The 20,653-nt window shown below is 36.1% G+C and overlaps 1 protein-coding gene across 1 annotated transcript in view; it reads right to left on the bottom strand.

Annotated features, from left to right (window-relative positions):
- The window catches only part of HIPK3 (homeodomain interacting protein kinase 3), a 94,496-nt gene that overhangs the window by 4,750 nt on the left and 69,093 nt on the right, over positions 1-20,653 (bottom strand). The window contains exons 4-16 of the mRNA XM_059931357.1: positions 12,731-12,850; positions 11,723-11,809; positions 11,046-11,230; positions 9,815-9,974; positions 9,281-9,404; positions 4,448-4,569; positions 3,683-3,807; positions 3,430-3,591; positions 3,210-3,272; positions 2,616-2,912; positions 2,165-2,305; positions 428-663; positions 17-144 (exon numbers count right to left, since the gene is read on the bottom strand). Of these exons, the coding sequence (XP_059787340.1) occupies positions 17-144; positions 428-663; positions 2,165-2,305; positions 2,616-2,912; positions 3,210-3,272; positions 3,430-3,591; positions 3,683-3,807; positions 4,448-4,569; positions 9,281-9,404; positions 9,815-9,974; positions 11,046-11,230; positions 11,723-11,809; positions 12,731-12,850 (1,950 nt within the window). The remainder of the gene's footprint in view (positions 1-16; positions 145-427; positions 664-2,164; positions 2,306-2,615; positions 2,913-3,209; positions 3,273-3,429; positions 3,592-3,682; positions 3,808-4,447; positions 4,570-9,280; positions 9,405-9,814; positions 9,975-11,045; positions 11,231-11,722; positions 11,810-12,730; positions 12,851-20,653) is intronic.

The following is a 20,653-nucleotide window of genomic DNA, read 5'->3' as shown; positions in this document are numbered from 1 at the left end:
AAATTCACAAACATACCTGACTGAAATTCAAATGCTGCTGCTGGAATGCTGATGTCAATTTCTGCTGACGATTACCTACTGCGGAAGGCTGGTTTAATCTTCCAGGAGCAGATCGTCCTTTTATTAATGGCTGGCATACAGAATCTGGCAACAACAAAATATCAGAGAGTAGCTGCTTTTTCCTTCTTATATAAAAATTAGAAAGGTCTTTAGATATTTTACACAATAGTGATTTGAGAACCTTAAAATTAAATAAAAAGAAAAGATCTCATGGTTTCCAAGGACTGGGTGATATTAGAAGATGTCTCCTTTGTACAACAGATTTGGCAGCGTCTGGTTGGAAATTCAGAGATGACTTTTGGCTCTAATGTTCCTAAATTAAGACCTTTTAAGGGACAATCAGGGAAACAGAGAGGACTCAGTTTACCTGTGTTTGCCATATGCTCATCGGCATTTAATCCATTTTCTAGTCCCATTGGTGGCACCACAACAGTACAAACAGCTGGTTTGGTTTCTGTGTCAGCAGAGGTTACCAGTTCTGTGTTTTGATGAGTATCCGCCACAAAACTGCTCTCTGCAAACGGACTGTCATGTCCTGAAGAGTCTGATGTTGGAGAGCCATCCACAGTATCACAACTACTTTCCTGTTCTTCATCTGACATACTACAACAAGAAAGTATTTTTATGAACAATGTTTTTCAACATTAAATCTAAAGTTAAATAATTTCCAGACTCCCAGCAAATTGACAAGAATCTTATTCAACTATTTCATACCTAATTACAACTTCTTATCAAAAAAACATTTTTCATAGATTTCCTAGACTCTCACATTAATTCTCTTTTCAGACTGCTAACCCTAATTCTGTCTGTCTAGGAACACCCTCTTGGCACTTATTTTTCCCTCCTTTCCCTTCCTACTTGATCCTTAGTAGCAGTTCATAAAATCCCATTTATAAATTACAGAAGATTTCATCAAGACACTACAAAAGAAGTACTGTTCTGGATAACTGAAACAAAATGTATAAACATATAAGCATGCAACTTGCATATTTCAGATTAAATTCTAATGTTATATACGTGCCTTTAGTGATAATTTGGGTCCTTTTATAACTAATCAGTTACCTGAAAGGTCTTTCCCACCTCTCTGAAGGTCTAGCCGGAGTCCTATTTCTCTTTTCGCCCTGACCCTTGGGCCCTGCCCACCACCCCCCAACTCCTTGGGATTTTTACAGCATTTATATTCTGTTTTACTACTCACTTCATACTTAACAATTTGAAGCATCTCTTTTTATATGTATATTTTAATTATATATTTTTATCTTTGTATCTTATTTATATATATACACATCTTACATGTATGTGTGTATTTACATATACGTATGTATAATATCAACTTCAAAACCACATTATAAACAAGTTATAAGAAGAAGATGTGTTAATACTTCTTTATGCTTCCACAGAGCTTAGTTATAACCAAACTATTCAAAACCATATTTCCTGACTAAGGAAAAAAGAGAAAACGAACAAAATTAAAGCTGAAATTTTTCAAATTTTGTTTCCACTAAAAAAAAGAATTTCTAAAAGCTAAAATCAAATGTATTTCACTGAAATTTTTATGGCTCATCTCTCAATGCGTTAGTACATCATGCAGGTTAGGAGAAGCTCACTACTTTAGTGGCAACGCATGTCCCTGGCCAAAGGGAAGGGTAGGAAGGAAATACACATGAAACCATGCAAATCAATCACTATGAGAGAAAAAAAATCAGCAAATACTCTACTGACAGTGGGTCATTACTTTATTATGCAAAATATTCCTTTTTATTTTGCTGAAGTATATGTTCTTATTCCAAATTTAAATTACAATAGTAATCTGTGGAGCTGGAGTTGATAATGTAGCTTTTTCACCCTTTCAAAAACAAATGATTCTTTAAAAATCATTTATTAGAACCTCAATTTTTCATTTAGATCTGTTCTGTAATAGTAAAGAAAATTACTACTTAAAATCTGAATTTATAAAAAGATGATCTAGTTCAAAAATTATGATCAAGAGGGAAGTCACTGTGGTAAACTGGCAGGTACTTACTAATTTAAACAACAACAAAAGAAACACAGGCTTTTTAGTGGACTTAATATTTATAATGTACTGCTATTGAAATTCCTTTACCTGTTCGGTCTCTTGCAAGGGGATGGGCTGGACTGTCCTGAGGAGCTGGTGCTCAGAGTGCTATCAGGACTACTTAATGAACAAATCCGATCAATATTCAAAGTGCTCTGGCAAGCTTCACAATCCAGATTACCTTTGCATCTAAGTAAAGAGGGAAGGGAAAATTGGGTCAAAAATGAGAACATACTCCCCAAGTAGCCAAAATTTACATTATTTAATTAAGGATATGAAACAGTTAAGAGTGACCTACATGGACAAAAATCTAAAGCTCATAATACAGGAAAAATGCTATAGTAATCATGGCTAAACACTATTCAGGAAGTTTACTCTGAAGGACATGAACAGACAAGTAATAAATCACAAAGCTTTTTCTTTTCCACTGCAGCAGAGGGTGCCATCATCATTATTTAAGGATGCAGGAAAACCACAGGAAAGTGCTTTTGGCACTTACTCTCTGAGCGAATGTCTCTGCGACGTCTCTTCCTCATCAGTGTCACTGCTAATGGTGATCACACTCACCGCAGGACTCGGGGAGTCAGCGATGATGATGGTTTGCCGCTGTTTATCTGAAACTGATGAATCAGAGTCCTGCCTGATAGAAGTTTCACAACAATTTCTTGCCTCTCCTTCTGAGTTATGATTGTCCTGTGTTTCTATGCAACTTGCTTCCTCGACATCTTTCCCATTTACTATCTTTGGAGAAATAAATGCTGATTGTGGGATATTGGTATTCTGCAATGAATTACTCCTGCAATCAAAGGAATAATGTATCATTTCTATAATCAAAATATATACATGACATTTTTCTAAGACAGCTTGTTATAATTAACAATGCAAACCTTCACTTGTTAAGATTATAACACACTAACATAGAGATCATGAGTCTGTGATATATAAAATACCTCTAGAAATATGAGTGTAGATTGCATTTACATATATTCAAATGGTCTTTTTTTTTTTTTGGTAAATGTGATATCTGAGTATCTAAAATTGTCTAAAATTATAGGTAGATAATAAATCAAAAGGGCAATAAAGACAATCTTACCAACTGAAAGCATTTATTTCCTCTCTTCCTGGCTCCCATTCCATTAGTTTTACCAAAATACCTCTGAGAAATTGAGAAGGGAGCTGGCTTAGTGTTTGTAACAAAGCTATCAAAGAGGTCATTTTGAATACAACAAGAGTGACCCTTTGGTGTACATGCAAAATTTATTTTAATGATTAATTTTCAAAATGCAGAGGAAAGTTAAAATATCAATACCAACCTGTTCTGGCACAGTTTATTTTTCTTGGTGGTGGCAGGCTGAGGCCACACAACATGTGCGATGCCCACACTAATTGGCTGAGGGGCTGATAAGGTGATCTGATTGGTTAGAAGAGGTTGCGGCATCACTGAGCTGTAATGATTGCTGTGTGAAATCATTTTCCTAGGGAGAAAATTTAGAAAAATTGAATCCCTACTTTACCATATCTATTTTGCAAACTATTTACAAAGAAGTACCCTTGTTTTTAACTTACCCCCAGTCTCCGAGCCTTTGTGAACCAGCCATACCCTCAGAAGCTAATGTAGTAGTAGCAGGAGCCATGGGTGTTATCTGTTGCCAGGCAGGTACCAGCATCTGCTGTGTTCTACCAGACCATGTCTGCTGCAGCAAAAAAACAAAACCAAAAACAAAAGAAAAACTAGTATGATACAAGTTAACTCAAAGTAACAATCTTCTAGACGGGAATAAAGACACAGACCTACTAGAGAATCGACTTGACAATACGGGGAGGGGGAAGGGTAAGCTGGGACGAAGTGAGAGAGTGGCATGGACATATATACACTACCAAATGTAAAATAGATAACTAGTGGGAAGCAGCCGCATAGCACAGGGAGATCAGCTCGGTGCTTTGTGACCACCTAGAGGGGTGGGATAGGGAGGGTGGGAGGGAGGGAGATGCAAGAGGGAAGAGATATGGGGACATATGTATATGTATAACTTATTCACTTTGTTATAAAGCAGAAACTAACACACCACTGTAAAGCAATTATACTCCAATAAAGATGTTAAAAAAATTAAAAAATTTTAAAAAATTTAAAAATTCAATAATTAAAAAAAAAAGTAACAATCTTCTAATAATTATAAAAGTTAAAGTCAATAATCTACAAGGATCGAATCCCCATCTAGGTTATTTTCATTGTTTCCAACAGCACCAGCTGATATATTACAAATGGATTAGTGCCTCTACCTGAGTAAAAGGAGGACAGCACATATGTAAAAATAACGAATTATTACCAACCTGAGAAAGAACTCCTGGTCGGATCTGTAGTGGCTGCATGGCTGGGGCCTGTGTTACAAGGGGTACTGTATTATCTACCCGTATTGAATAACTAGTGGGTTTACCATGCGTTGCAGGAATACCTGTGAAATAGAAAAGAACAGTTCTCAAATAAAAGAAAAAACTTTTCTCTGAGTTACCTTATAAAACTCTTAAATTTATGAATTGTTAAAATTCTTATTAAGATTATGAAAAAATCCCCTGCATAAAATTTTCATAATATTAGAAAGCAATCTACTTGGAAAGTGAGATACTGTCTATCTACCTTGTGGTACATCATTCCAAAAATTATTATAGAGCTACTCTTTCTACCATTTTAAAATGCACAAAGTTGAATGATTTGTTTTTGAAACTTCCCATTCCTTTTAAAGTTTGCTATTATAGCTTTACTTTCCTTTTAGAAAGTTCTGCCACTGGTAAGACACGGAAAGGTGAATCTGGCTCAACATCCTTATCCTCTAGCAGGTAAATGTTCATCTTTTCATACAAACTTTTAGCTATGCTTGGTATTCTCTTCTTTAAAACTATGATAGGATCTTATACATGTCACCAAAGGAGGAATGTATCACAACTTCAACTTCAATGGCCATGACGGTTTACATGATTCAATAAAATTCAGGATGACACACTCATTTCAACCTCTAAAGGAAAAGCAAACAACAAACTTTTCTGCCTCATATGTTGACACAACTAAGCATTTATCATTGTGGTTTAATCTACTAGTATTTCTAGTGGAGAGCTACTGGAACTCCAGGACAAACATGTTCCATTTTGCTTACCCCCTAGGAAAATTAGAAAGCAGGATTACTACCCACGTTAATCCTGTTAATATTAATATGTCCGTGTCATACATTGCAAGAGCACCTTGCAAATATTAAGTCTTATGGTACTAAACTTTAAGAGAGTAAAGTAGTATTACACCAACTAAGAACTTTGACTAACAAGATTTTAGGGATATCTCCTAAGATTAGTAAGCTGAGTTACTAGAATAAATTCACTACTTCATAATTCCAGTCTATTGTAGCACTTACTTTCAATATGGGCTGGCAGATTATTTAAACATAATCAGTTTTTGGATAAAAGTGACCTTGTGTGATCAGCCATTTAAAAAAAAATTTAAAAAAACAATTGTTTTTTTTTCCTACTGAAAAATAACCTTACACTTTTTATTGCACAAATACAAATATTTGTAAGTGATAATTCTAAGGAGAATTTTATTGTGTTTATTTTCTTCACAGAGGTGCTTATCCTACTGGCAGGAGGTTCTACCCTCTGAGCTCCACCTAAAGAGCTACATGTGAGGGAATTCCCTGGCGGTCCAGTGATTAAAACTCTGTGCTTCCAATGCAGGGGGTGAGTGTTCGATCCCTGGTCAGGGAACTAAGATCCCACGTACTGCAGCGCATGGCCAAAAAAAGTTAAAAAAAAAGAAAAAGAAAAAAAAGAGCTACATGTGAATTAGATCTACAAAGATCTGTGAGTTATTTTCTTTAACTGACCTTCTAACCCTTTCCAAAAAGCATGTCTTGATCAGCAAATGCTCCAAGGAATGGAATATAAGCACACCCAGGCTGTGTAGATATACTGCAGCAATAGAGAATCTCATCAGAGAAAAAAGCATCCTCACTTTGATAAGGATGAAATCACAGAGCAAATTCTTAAATCCCAAACAAAACAGATTGCCCTTAAATTCTCCTCGTAATCAATGCCGTAAGACAAGAATTCTCCTATAATCTTTTTTTTAAATCAAATTCAAAAGTAGGTTCAGATCCCAATTTTCTATACGCTTATTAGGTTAGCTAAAATTTTTATCTTTGATTACATTTGCTTGATACCTGGAAAGCATGACACAAAACGTTTAAAGACTGTTCTAGTACAACAGAGGAGAATTTTGCTGGAATGCATTTGATTCTAAAATAGCAGTTTTCATCCAGAGGGGATGAATAAGTAGCTTTTCAGATTGCCAAATAATGTTAAATGCTTGTTTAGTAAATACAACAACCTACACTCAAATTTGTTAAGTAAAAGCTTGTCTAAGTCTTCTGTACTTAAACGTGGCACAATATTAGGGATGTGGGGGCTTCCCTGGTGGTGCAGTGGTTGAGAGTCCGCCTGCCGGTGCAGGGGACACGGGTTCAAGCCCTGGTCTGGGAGAATCCCACATGCCGCGGAGCAACTGGGCCCGTGAGCCACAGCTGCTGAGCCTGCGCGTCTGGAGCCTGCGCTCCGCAATAAGAGAGGCCGCGATAGTGAGAGGCCCGCGCACCGCGATGAAGAGTGGCCCCCGCTCGCCGCAACTGGAGAGGGCCCTCGCACAGAAACGAAGACCCAACACAACCAAAAATAAGTAAATAAATAAATTAAAAAAAAATATATTAGGGATGTGGCATCCATATAGCTATACCTACACGTTATATCTATAGTATCTAAAATATATGAAACGCATGATGAACTTAAACAGTGTAGACCCAAGGTAAAAAACATAAAGTGAAGGACAACAGACATAAATTTTATTTTAAAATACAAAGTATAATGGTACCATAACTGCTACCCAATAATCATTTAAATATGTTTCTTTGAAATGGATTGGCACATGATGGGGTAAAGGGGTAAGAAGGTCAATAATGGGATTTTCTACAGAGATGCCAAAATGGATTAGAGGGAAAGCTTTCATTCTAAGCAGACACTATACTAAGATAAGAAACAGTGAGACAACATATTACAGAGCCTGCCTGTTATGCTGCTGCAACTGCACCTGTTAGTTCTTTAAGCCAACAAATATTTTGCTTTCTCTCACTATTAATTCTAAAACTATTGTTCTTCACATTTGATGAGTTAATGAGCCTGAAAGTATCTTCTTTTCTTTCTGTTATCCTTGTTAGGAACCACGTGCAGTTGTTAACATATGTACAGAAAGGTTACTAACGTTTTATTAATTATAAGGTACATAAAAAGATAAAAGATTTGCCTAACCTCATTGAATGTTTTAAGAATGATGCTCAATTGTATTTAGAAATGTGTCCACAAAGCCTTTTGGTACAAACAGAAGGTAGCTCTGAAAATAAAAAATCGTTATTCCAAATTTTTTTTTTTTTTTTAAGCTGTGCCGCACTGCTTGAAGGATCTTAGTTCTACTACCAAGGATCAAACCCGGGCCCACAGCAGTGAAAGCCCAGAATCCTAACCACTGGAACGCCAGGGAATTCCCTGCTACTCCAAATCTTGATGAAATATACCACACTGTAGGTAGGTGACCCCAAAACTCATTTTGGTACATAGAAGAGATCATTAGAACCTAAGAATCTACTAGTACAGATTAAAAACTCATCTAAGTGAAAATGTATTTGTCAAGATATCACTTACGTAGTAACTGATTGAAAAACAAAAAAGCATCAGTCTTGCATGCTCAAGTATTTAGAAGTAAAATGTCTATGACTTACTATTAACAGTATGTGTATGTGTAATAGACAGACAACAAATATAACATGTTAATACTTGTTGAATCTAGGAGAAAGGACGTTATTATTCTTTGAACTTCTCTATATGTTTGAAATTTTTACAATAAACAGTTGAAGAAAAACAAAGAAACACAACAGCATCTTTAAGAGTGCTGACAATATGATATAGGTATTTTTATTACCAAACCAGCCATGGGTCACTGTCACAGATAACAGACCAAAGCTACCCTGGTAGAACCAAAGTGGCTAAAGAGCTGCCATGTTTTCACATCTCTCATTACCAGCCAAGCAAGTCAACAAACATATTCTTGGTGCTTTGTTAGGCACTGTGGGGAAGATTAAAATAAAAACTTAAAAAAGTTGCTCACATCCTTAAATGAAATAAAAATTTCAAATGTAACCTTCAGAATCCAGAAATATTACAGCTGGAAACGATCAAGATAGTATCTCTTCAGTCTGTTTTCTTTGACAAAGGCTGAAGCAAGTTAACAGACTTGTCTGGGATGGCAGAGCAAATAGCAGAAAGAGAACTAGATCCCAGGCCCACTTAGCACCAAGAGCTCTCACTTAACACTATACAGCATTACCACCACGCTTCAAAGAGTCACTTCAGGCCCATTTGGAATCAATCTCTTGATTTTAAGATATAACTAGATGTTACAGCCCAGCAAGGACAAAACGCTACCAAAGGACCTAGGAAAGAGGGCTTTATGCTAGCTATTCCAGTCAAAAAGTTCATTGCTATCACCCTTTTACCACTAAGAAGTTCCTCAGTGTGAAAATTTATGGCATCTTCAAAGGTATTCTGTCACCATCTCACTTGAGGATTTGATTTGATATTTTTATCTAAATAAGGGCAATTTGATCAAAATCAATCTTCAAGCAAACAAACAAACTAAGCTATGGGTAAAGAACAAGACTACAATATTTTAGGAAAGAAATCCTCTGGCCAAAACTTAAAGAACTGAGCTCTCAATCACTGTAATGTCCAGTGATGACATGCAGATAAGTACTTACTTGAACATCTGGAGCAGTTATACCCAGTATAGGATAATCCATACCTTTCCAAGTTCATTAATTTCCACTAAGGTATGTTATCATGCTAGACTCTACAGGAAATACAACTGTCATATGGTCCATTTTGTTAATGATGACTACAGTGGAGTTGCAGTCAAGAAGTATCACTGGTCGAAAGGCTACTGACCTGCTTAAATTAAATTCAAATGTAGCAGTAAATGTAGCAAAACCCATGCAGTATATTTAATGAATAGATGCCTAAACTTATTTTAAAGTAATGCATGCCTAAATTCAAAGTGTAATTTAAATAAAAGTATACCTTGAATAGCTGGTGGACAGATAATCAGGGTCTGCTGAAAAGCATCACCACAACCAAAATGAGCAGTTCCAGCCTGCAGAGGAATCCCATGGTGCACAACTGAATGAGCAGATGTGGTTAATGCCTGAAACGATAGACGTACATGGCATTCATTATACAGAGCAGGCTTCTAATTGCTGTACACATACTTTATAAGTAGAAATCAAATGCATTTCAAAAAATCATAATTCTATGATAAAAATGGACCCAGAAATTGATCTTACTGAAGTCTACTTTTTGTAGAGTTGAGACATAGAAGGGCAGGTAGATCATACTGAAAGAATAAAAGGTGAAGGAAAAAAATGGATTTGAGTAGATATGCTCCAACTGTTACCCTGAAATATTAGAGATTTAACAGAACAGCCATAGTAAGACTTCATCAGCACTGGAACTTCTAACTGCTGACATGGAAACTTCTGCATATTTCAAAAGCAAATGAGCAATCATTTAAAAAAAAAAGATGAGCATAAATTATCAAATACTATAAGTTCTTACCTGACTTCTTAATGTGCCAATTTTAGTAAAATTTGCTGTCAGATTAGCAGTACTGCTTGGAGCAACTGGTCTCAAGAGTGAAGTTTTATTGTGATTATTTGTGTCACATGAATTCGGATGGGACTTACAAATATCCATAATATGAAAACAGGACTTTACACTGCAAAAGAAAAATCGAAAGGTAATTGTAATATTATTTTTTTAATGTTTAGAGTAGTTTAAGATTAAAAATTATTTCTAAAAGGAAAAAAAAAGTCTATGGCTTACACTTAATCTGCATATTTCCAATAGTATTTCTACTAGGAAATCCTGTAAGATCAAATTTCAAAGCAAGCAGAAGTATATACTTGTATCTGGAATATTTTCTTGAGACAGCAAAGCAATAGTGGGCACTTTTTGGTTATAATTTTATGACCCCTACCCTAAACAGTTTTTTTCTAAACTTCTAAATCTCCACATCCCTAAATTAATGGCACCATGTATGTGGTTACTACTTTATTTTCAAAGTGCTTATATACAGAAACCATTAGACATTTTTAAGTACTGGGGGTGTGGAGACTAGTTGGGCTTTATAAAAACATCTATTTTAATTGTAATTCACAATAACGAATATCAGTTTGTTCCTTTACCTCCTTCATTCAATATTTTTAAAATATTAAAAGAAGCTATTTTAAGTCACTTACTTTACTCTCTTCAGCCTATAAAAAAGAGGACTGGGGTTCAAAGAATTCACAAGATTTGCCTAAGGTAACTCTTCTAAGTCCTTCTCAATTTGGGCATATACTCTTCTCTACTAACCCATAAAAAAAAACCTCCTTTCCTTCCACAACACAGAGGGGAAAGAAGGGGGAAAAGAAAAGCAAATGCTGTGAAAGGAAATTGAAAATGGAGTTTGCAGGACTCAAAATTGAGGGAGGAACAACTTAACACTTCCTTTAACTATAAATATGCCTGGTTATTAAGGTAAGAATGTCATGTAAAACGACATCACTCAGTCATTCTCAGTATGCTATTCTGGAAAAAGAACATTGGAATGTGATTTAGATTTGCATTCTATTTCTACTCTGCAATTTACTGTCTATGTGAACTTGGCCAAGTTAGCTTAACCTCTTTTTACTCAGTTTACTTATATTTAATGAAGAAATTGAATCATTTTTCTAACACACTGGTTTACCACAAACAGCATTATCATTTCTCCAGAATCATTTTAAAAGATTTTAGAGTAACATACTGGTTGCTATGCGGGAAATCTAGAAGATGTTTCATATTAACAAAAGCATGGTTCAAAGTCTCTGCTGGAGTAATTCTTAAATCTGCATCAATCAGCAACATTTTTTTCAACAGACTAACAAATTCTCTTCTATCAGCTTTCTCAGCCAAAAGATCACTTCCTTCCAAATCCATCACTGTGTTCACCTGCAAAATCAAAATTTCAAGTCACTGAATAAAAATAAGCCATACAAGGTAGTATATGTTAAAGCCTCACAGTTTACAAAAAAAGCCCACAACACAGGAAAGAACAAAGAACTACAATTACTTTGAAATAAGAAAGAACAATTGAGGTTAACAAATCCTCAAAAATATTTTGAGGTACCAAAGAGCATTCAAAGCAGGAAAAAAAAATTTTTTTAACTAAACAAATAGCCACTTCTAGAGAGATGTAAGGAAAAGAAACATGTCTGTTAGAGTTTTCCTTTTTAAAGAAAATACTTGAATAATACAAATTAAATATTTGATAAAGATGAATGCAATTTAGTTCCTGAAACCTTAGAATCAATTTTGTTTGAAAAGCTTAAAAACAGCAAGCACTCTACGTCACGTAGAAAATGATTAACGTGTTTTGGCATTCTTGGCATTCAAGTCCACCAACTTAAGCATAAGATTGACAAATGTGACTGCGGTACTCACATGCACTATATCATCCAGACTGTTGAATATGTACTTTCTGGCTTCTTTAGACTTCATTCCTGTCTCAGCCTCATGTTCTTCCAGTGTCTTATCGAATATATCAGAGAAGGAAAATATCTTATTACCCACCATTTGTAAATTCTTTATTTCTTCAATTCTGGCACATTTAGCCTAATATATTGAATATTCTAAGGCAAGTAGTAGTTTCAAAAGAATAACTATCAAAAATGTAATTTTGGGACTTCCCTGGTGGTGCAGTGGTTAAGAATCCACCTGCCAAGGCAGGGGACATGGGTTTGAGCCCTGGTCCGGGAGGATCCCACATGCTGCGGAGGAACTAAGCCTGTGTGCCACAACTACTGAGCCTGCGCTCTAGAGCCCGTGAGCCACAACTACTAAAGCCGACCCGCCTAGAGGCCTAGAGCCCGTGCTCCGCAACGAGAAGCCACTGCAATGAGAAGCCCACTAACCGCAACAAAGAGTGGACCCAATGCAGCCAAAAATAAATAAATAAAATAAAATTTTTCTTTAATGTAAGTTTTTAGAAGTATACAAAAAATGAGAAGTTCAGGTTCAGATCAAAAAATATTACACATATAGATAAATTTCCTTAACAAAATAACTAAAGTTAATCATTAAAGATTTACTAATCCTAGGAATAAATTAGGTATTTGGGTTATGTAGTAAGTGGTTAGATTCAATCCCTGTCCTATAAAGCTTAATAAATGTAGAACTGGGTAGGGAAGATAAACACAAAATGATACACATAAAAATTTTTTTAACTATTTAAAATGAGTTAATAATTGTGTTGCCAGGTTAGAGAATGAGCTAAGGTATTCAGAAAGGACTCTCCTCGTTAAAAGGGGGGGTGGGGAGGGGGACTGTCAAAAATGAGAATTCAAAAGAAGAAAAAAGTGCAATGAAAGAAAAATAGGCACAGAGTGTATTATCTGTGAACATGAGGCATCTTAGAAAATGTTTTTCTAAATATTTTTTTTAATGAATTACCTTTAATCTCCAACCAGAATGAGAGATATCTGTTTCTCTGCAAAAAAATCTTGTGGATTTTGTACCCACATTTAACAACTGTTCTCCTGGTAAACCTTGAGTCTGAGAAATGTATCGAATCTGAAAAATAATTTACAAAACAGAAGAGTCATTAAGATATTTATTGAATAACTATATCAGACACTAAGCTAGATGTTAGGTCAAGAGTTAAATGAGGTACAGTGTGTGCCCTAAGAAATCAGTCTAGTGGGGAACATAGAAGTAAGCAATTATAATACAGTGTAATATATATTGATATAATACAGGTATAATAAATACATGCCTTATGGAAAGGCAAAGAAGAGACACATAAAATAATTGTAGTCATATAAAGTTCCAGATGAGGTGATGCTCAAGTTGGGTCAAAAAGAACAGTTTGTTAGCCCTGAAGGAATGGGAAAAAATCTGAATTGTTATGATTTATGCTAAGGTTATAATATGAGTAAATATGGAAAATAAAAAGAATACATCCACACATTCAGAGACTGAAGTTCACTAAGGGAGAAATGGCAAGAGACGAAATTGATCTAGCAGGCAAAGGGCTTTATCAGTAGGTTAAGAAGTCTGGATTTTACTCCGAGAGGTAATACTGGGAAACCACCGGAGAAACTGGAGAAATCTACACAGGCAACTGACAAGTTACTTGACTTAGTGACAAGCTGACGTGGTGAATTAGGGTTATAGGAGCATTGGAGGGGATGCGTCTATGTCACTAGCATATGTGTGCTTGAGTCAGTAGAGGAGGACACAGGTGTAGATGAGCTCTCTCAGGAGGACATTGAAAAGCTCCAGCCTCAGGGTCTCTGAACTTAACATCCTTCTGTTTGAACAGTGTTCCCCCAGACATCTGTATGGCTAGTGCTTCACTTCCTTCAGCTCTCAGCTCAAATGTTACCTTATTCATGAGGCCTTTCATGCCCCACTAATAAATACGAACAAGCTCTCCCCTGCTCAGTACCCCTATCTCTACTTATTCTGTTGTATTTTTCTCTACTGTGCTTTTTATCATCTGATATTCTGTACATTTACTTTGTATTTTCTTACCCATTCTGCAGTAGAATCTAAGTTTCATGAAGGGAAGAACTTTGTTTTGTTTTCTTACACGTACACCCATGACAGTGTCTGGTACATAGTTGGCCCTCAAATATCTGTTCCCCAGATCAACAACTGGGCAGCACAGGGAATAAACAGAGGCTTAACCCCTTGAAATTGTGTTTGAGAACACAGGATTCTTTTTTTAAACTTCAAGTACAACTAGTCCATCCTCTCCTGCATCTTGTATTTCTTCCTCTGTATGAGATTTTTGCCCTCTATCTACAAAAATGTTTAATATCTTCCAGCCTAAAAACAACAAAAAACCCCAAAAAACTCCCTTAACTATTTAAAACACTTTTCTCATTCAGTTAAAAGCCTTAAAATAGTGGTCTATATTTTACTTTCCATTCTAACCTCAACACACAACAATTGGAATTTTACTATTACTCTCACGAAATGATACTGTCCTGTTATTAACTGACACATTTAATAGTCCCATATTAATCCTTATCTTACTTCAACGCTATTGGCTATTTTCAAGTGAATAACTTGAAAACTCTGTTCCATTCTTTTCTATTTCTCTTCCTACTTCTTGGCACTCTTTAATTGCCTTCCTCCATTTGTTATATGGCATTGCATTCTAGAGTTTTATCTATCTTCTTTCCCTCTACCAGCCCCATGTGCCCATAGTTTTATCTCTAATTCTATGTCTAAATATTTATCTCTAGCTCTGGAGCTGTAGATCCAACTGCTTGCTGATACTCTCCATCTGGCAGGCCTTCAGGTACCTCGAAGTGAACATATTCTAAACTGATTTTCCTTAAACCTGTTAATCCTCATGTATTTCCCCCTTTGGAGACCACCACCAACCACCCGAATCAGAAACCTGAAATTTATGCCCAACAATTACCTCGCCCTCATCACCCAACATCCAAAACCGTAACAATTTTACCTCATTAGTATTTTTCATAACTGTCTCTCCTCTCCATTCCTCTTTCAGGTCTTCTTCAATTCTGAGTTATACAATCTCACAAGCCTCCTAATTAGTCTACCTGCCTCCCTAATGACCCCATCCACTCACTCACTCCCAATTCATTATTCACATTGCTAAGAACAAGAAATTGCTAACAGCCATTTTAATAAAATGCAAATCTGATTATTACTCCACTGTATAAAATTACTTTACTGCCTACAGGATGGATTCCAAATCTCTAAACATGGCACACAGGCCCTCCAGCTTTCTCTCTTCCGGGCTCTTTACATGCTCCTGTACTCCAGCCCCCTCTAGCACCTGCTAAACCTTGCATGGGTTAGTTTCTCTTTCCTAGATTGCTCTCTAACCCCTACTTATCAACATCCCTGTTCCTCTCCCTCCTTACTCCCCTCCCTGCCACTTCACCAAATCCATGTGGCAAATTTTACTGTTCCTCCTTCAAGACTCAATTCAAGAACTTCTCCTCTGTAAAGCTAGGCCTAACCATCCAAAACAGAGGCAATCACCTTCCTCTGTGCTACCATCACACCTAGAACATAACAATTTTACTGCATTTATAACACTACATTACAATTATTTTTACATGTCAGTCTTCCCTGCTAGACTATGCCCCTCCTAACAACAGAGTCTATGTTCATGCATATTTGTATCCCCAATTTTACATGAAATGATAACTAAAATCTCCACCTTACAAATTAGTTTCATTACATTAAAGTGCAGTACCTCCCGCTCACCCCACATCCCCCAAGTGCCTGAGTTCCCTGTTTTATGCAAACAGAAAATGAAAAGTACTAAGAGCTTAGTACCTCGATGTTGCATCAGAGTATCACAGATGGTAAGAAAGGTGCTCAACAATTCAATTTCAACAAACATACACAGGGCATTTATTATGTGTCAGATGCTAAAGCTATGCAGAACAATAAAATATGTTGCCAATCTTCAAAATTTATTCAAAAAATTCAGTAGAATAAATATTTAAGCACATAATCTGCAATTAAACTAGGAAATGCCATTATAAAGAAGAAAACAAAGTGCTAAGAGAATACAATAGAGCAATTAATATACCTAAGAAGTTGAGATGGCACTGAAAAAACAAAATGGCAAATGAACCTGCCAAGTTTATTTTTGGTCGTAATGCCTGCCAGTCATTTGAAAAGAACTTGGTCCATCTGTATGCCCCTCCTGTCTCCAGTGGATGAAGGGTGCAGACCTGACCTAGAAGCAATTAATTCATAAATTTGCCTTGTGAACTCAACTAGAATTAAGCTAAGCAAATCAGATTTACAGTGTCGGAAACGCAAACTAAGAAATTCCAGATACTGTTGGAGGATGAGCTGAAGAGTTATAAGGCAGAGCTAGAGTTTGATGACCATGTTAACATAACCAGAGTTAAGAATGAGCAGAAATTCTGAGTAGCAAGTTAGAATCAGAACAGATAAAAGCACTTAAAGAGCAGCTAAGTTACACTTAAGATCGAGCCCCAGAGTGAAATTCTACAAAAGCCTATTAATTTCTCTAAGTGTTGCCTTGAATCTAAAAGCACCTTCAACTCCAGACTTCACAAAATCGAGTCATAATAAAGCTCATTCTTGGATTTTTGGACAGTCCACACATAAATAAATGAACTCTTCCTTGAGTCAACTTGAGAAGGTCTCTTTGAGACCTGAATAGCTTGACAAAATAGAATTCTTTGAAGATTCCCACCCCCACCCCTGGAGTGAGCTTTATTCTTCTTACATAAGATATAATTTGATATTACCAAGTATAATAAAATTTGAATATAAATTCAGGCTTTCAGCTGTTCTGGATAAGATTCTACCTAAACTCTAACAAACATTTTTCAAGAGCAAACAACATTTACCAAGTAAATACTGTCCATTCATCCATAAAAATATTATTTTATTTCCTAGAATGTTACTGATATTTCCCAGCAAATATAAGTCAAATCAAATACATAAAGCACTAATGAGACAGTAGATTTAATTGATATTTATAGGACATTCCATCCAAAAACAGCAGATTACACTTTCTTCTCAAGTGCGCACAGAACATTCTCCAGGATAGATCACATCTTGGGTCACAAATCAAGCCTCAGTAAATTTAAGAAAGTTGAAATCATATCAAGCATCTTTTCTGACCACAATGCTATGAGATTAGAAATGAATTACATGGAAAAATACGTAAAAAACACAAACACATGGAGGCTAAACAATACGTTACTAAATAACCAAGAGATCACTGAAGAAATCAAAGAGGAAATCAAAAAATACCTAGAGACAAATGACAATGAAAGCACGACGAGCCAAAACCTATGGGATGCAGCAAAAGCAGTTCTAAGAGGGAAGTTTATAGCTATACAAGCCTACCTCAAGAAACAAGAACAATCTCAAGTAAACAATCTAACCTTACACCTAAAGGAACAAGAGAAAGAAGAACAAACAAAACCCAAAGTTAGCAGAAGGAAAGAAATCATAAAGATCAGAGCGGAAATAAATGAAATAGAAACAAAGAAAACAATAGCAAAGATCAATAAAACTAAAAGCTGGTTCTTTGAGAAAATAAACAAAATTGATAAGCCATTAGCCAGACTCATCAAGAAAAAGAGGGAGAAGACTCAAATCAATAAAATTAGAAATGAAAAAGGAGAAGTTACAACAGACACCACAGAAATACAAAGCATCCTAAGAGACTACTACAAGCAACTCTATGCCAATAAAATGGACAACCTGGAAGAAATGGAGAAATTCTTAGAAAGGTATAACCTTCCAAGACGGAACCAGGAAGAAACAGAAAATATGAACAGACCAATCACAAGTAATGAAATTGAAACTGTGATTAAAAATCTTCCAACAAACAGAAATCCAGGACCAGATGGCTTCACAGGTGAATTCTATCAAACGTTTAGAGAAGAGCTAACACCCATCCTTCTCAAACTCTTCCAAAAAACTGCAGAGGAAGGAACACTCCCAAACTCATTCTATGAGGCCACCATCACCCTGATACCAAAACCAGACAAAGATACTACAAAAAAAGAAAATTACAGACCAATATCACTGATGAATATAGATGCAAAAATCCTCAACAAAATACTAGCAAACAGAATCCAACAACACATTAAAAGGATCATACACCATGATCAAGTGGGATTTATCCCAGGGATGCAAGGATTCTTCAGTATACACAAATCAATCAATGGGATACACAATATTAACAAATTGAAGAATAAAAACCGTATGATCATCTCAATAGATGCAGAAAAAGCCTTTGACAAAATTCAACACCCATTTATGATAAAAACTCTCCAGAAAGTGGACACAGAAGGAACCTAACTCAACATAATAAAGGCCATATACAACAAACCCACAGCAAACATCATTCTCAACAGTGAAAAACTGAAAGCATTTCCTCTAAGATCAGGAACGAGACAAGGATGTCCACTCTCACCACTATTATTCAACATAGTTTTGGAAGTCCTAGCCACGGCAATCAGAGAAGAAAAAGAAATAAAAGGAATACAAATTGGAAAAGAAGAAGTAAAACTGTCACTGTTTGCAGATGACATGATACTATACATAGAGAATCCTAAAAATGCCACCAGAAAACTACTAGAGCTAATCAATGAATTTGGTAAAGTTGCAGGACACAAAATTAATGCACAGAAATCTCTTGCATTCCTATACACTAATGATGAAAAATCTGAAAGAGAAATTATGGAAACACTCCCATTTACCATTGCAACAAAAAGAATAAAATACCTAGAAATAAACCTACCTAGGGAGACAAAAGACCTGTATGCAGAAAACTATAAGACACTGATGAAAGAAATTAAAGATGATACCAACATATGGATGTTCTTGGATTGGAAGAATCAATATTGTGAAAATGACTATACTACCCAAAGCAATCTACAGATTCAATGCAATCCCTATCAAATTACCAATGGCATTTTTTACGGAACTAGAACAAATCATCTTAAAATTTGTATGGAGACACAAAAGACCCCGAATAGCCAAAGCAGTTTTGAGGGGAAAAAACGGAGCTGGAGGAATCAAGATTCCCTGACTTCAGACCATGCTACAAAGCTACGGTAATCAAGACAATATGGTACTGGCACAAAAACAGAAACATAAATCAATGGAACAAGATCGAAAGCCCAGAGATAAACGCACGCACCTATGGTCAACTAATCTATGACAAAGGAGGCAAAGATATACAATGGAGAAAAGACAGTTTCTTCAATAAGTGGTGCTGGGAAAACTGGACAGCTACATGTAAAAGAATGAAATTAGAATACTCCCTAACACCATACACAAAAATAAACTCAAAATGGATTCGAGAACTAAATGTAAGATCGGACACTATAAAACTCTTAGAGGAAAACATAGGAAGAACACTCTTTGACATAAATCACAGCAAGACCTTTTTTGATCCACCTCCTAGAGTAATGGAAATAAAAACAAAAATAAACAAATGGGACCTAATGAAACTTCAAAGCTTTTGCACAGCAAAGGAAACCATAAACAAGACGAAAAGACAACCCTCAGAATGGGAGAAAATATTTGCAAACGAATCAACGGACAAAGGATTAATCTCCAAAATATATAAACAGCTCATGCAGCTCAATATTAAAAAAACAAAGAACCCAGTCCAAAAATGGGCAGAAGACCTAAATAGACATTTCTCCAAAGAAGATATACAGATTGCCATCAGACACATGAAAGGACACTCAACATCACTTATCATTAGAGAAATGCAAATCAAAACTACAATGAGGTATCACCTCACACCAGTTAGAATGGGCATCATCAGAAAATCTACAAACAACAAATGCTGGAGAGGGTGTGGAGAAAAGGGAACCCTCTTGCACTGTTGGTGGGAATGTAAATTGATACAGCCACTATGGAGAACAATATGGAGGTTCCTTAAAAAACTAAAAATAGAATTACCATATGATCCAGCAATCCCACTACTGGGCATATACCCAGAGAAAACTGTAATTCAAAAAGATACATGCACCCCAATGTTCATTGCAGCACTATTTACAATAGCCAGGTCCTGGAAGCAACCTAAATGCCCATCGACAGACGAATGGATAAAGAAGATGTGGTACATATATACAATGGAATATTACTCAGCCATAAAAAGGAATGAAATTGAGTCATTTGTTGAGATGTGGATGGATCTAGAGACTGTCATACAGAGTGAAGTAAGTCAGAAAGAGAAAAACAAATATCGTACATTAACGCATGTATGTGGAACTTAGAAAAATGGTACAGATTAACCGGTTTGCAGGGCAGAAGTTGAGACACAGATGTAGAGAACAAACGTATGGACACCAAGGGGGGAAAGCCGCGGTGGGGTGGGGATGTGCTGAATTGGGCAATTGGGATTGACATGTATACACTGATGTGTATAAAATTGATGACTGATTAAAAATAAAAAGTTATCACAGGACAAAACGATAAACTAGCATAGGCTGCTGGCTCCTTCCCTAGAACTCAAATTTGGAGACAGAGTAACAATGGAGGTTGATGAATCTGAATAACTAATATACAGACTGTGAAAACCCTCTTCAAGCAATAGCAGATTGACAGTGGTAGTAGGGTAGAGGTGGAGTCTGGAAGAGGGCCAGTGCCAGGGAGCTAGGGCAGACTAGGGCAGGGTTCAGCTGGACTCTTTTAGTGTCTTGAAAGTATCATTATCCATGAAGTAGTGTAGAGGTGGTCTACTGCTAATAGCATAGCTTCTAAATTCAGACTGCCCGTGTTAGACTATTGGGCAAGCTTATTAAACTTCCCCACACCTCAGCTTTCTCATCTATAAAACTTCATAGGGTTGTTGTGAACATTAAATGA

The sequence above is a fragment of the Balaenoptera ricei genome, chromosome 8, assembly GCF_028023285.1.
Source record: "Balaenoptera ricei isolate mBalRic1 chromosome 8, mBalRic1.hap2, whole genome shotgun sequence".
NCBI classification, from domain to species: domain Eukaryota; kingdom Metazoa; phylum Chordata; class Mammalia; order Artiodactyla; family Balaenopteridae; genus Balaenoptera; species Balaenoptera ricei.
Note: the sequence above shows the minus strand (reverse complement) of the source record. Positions and strands in the feature narration are given on the sequence as shown.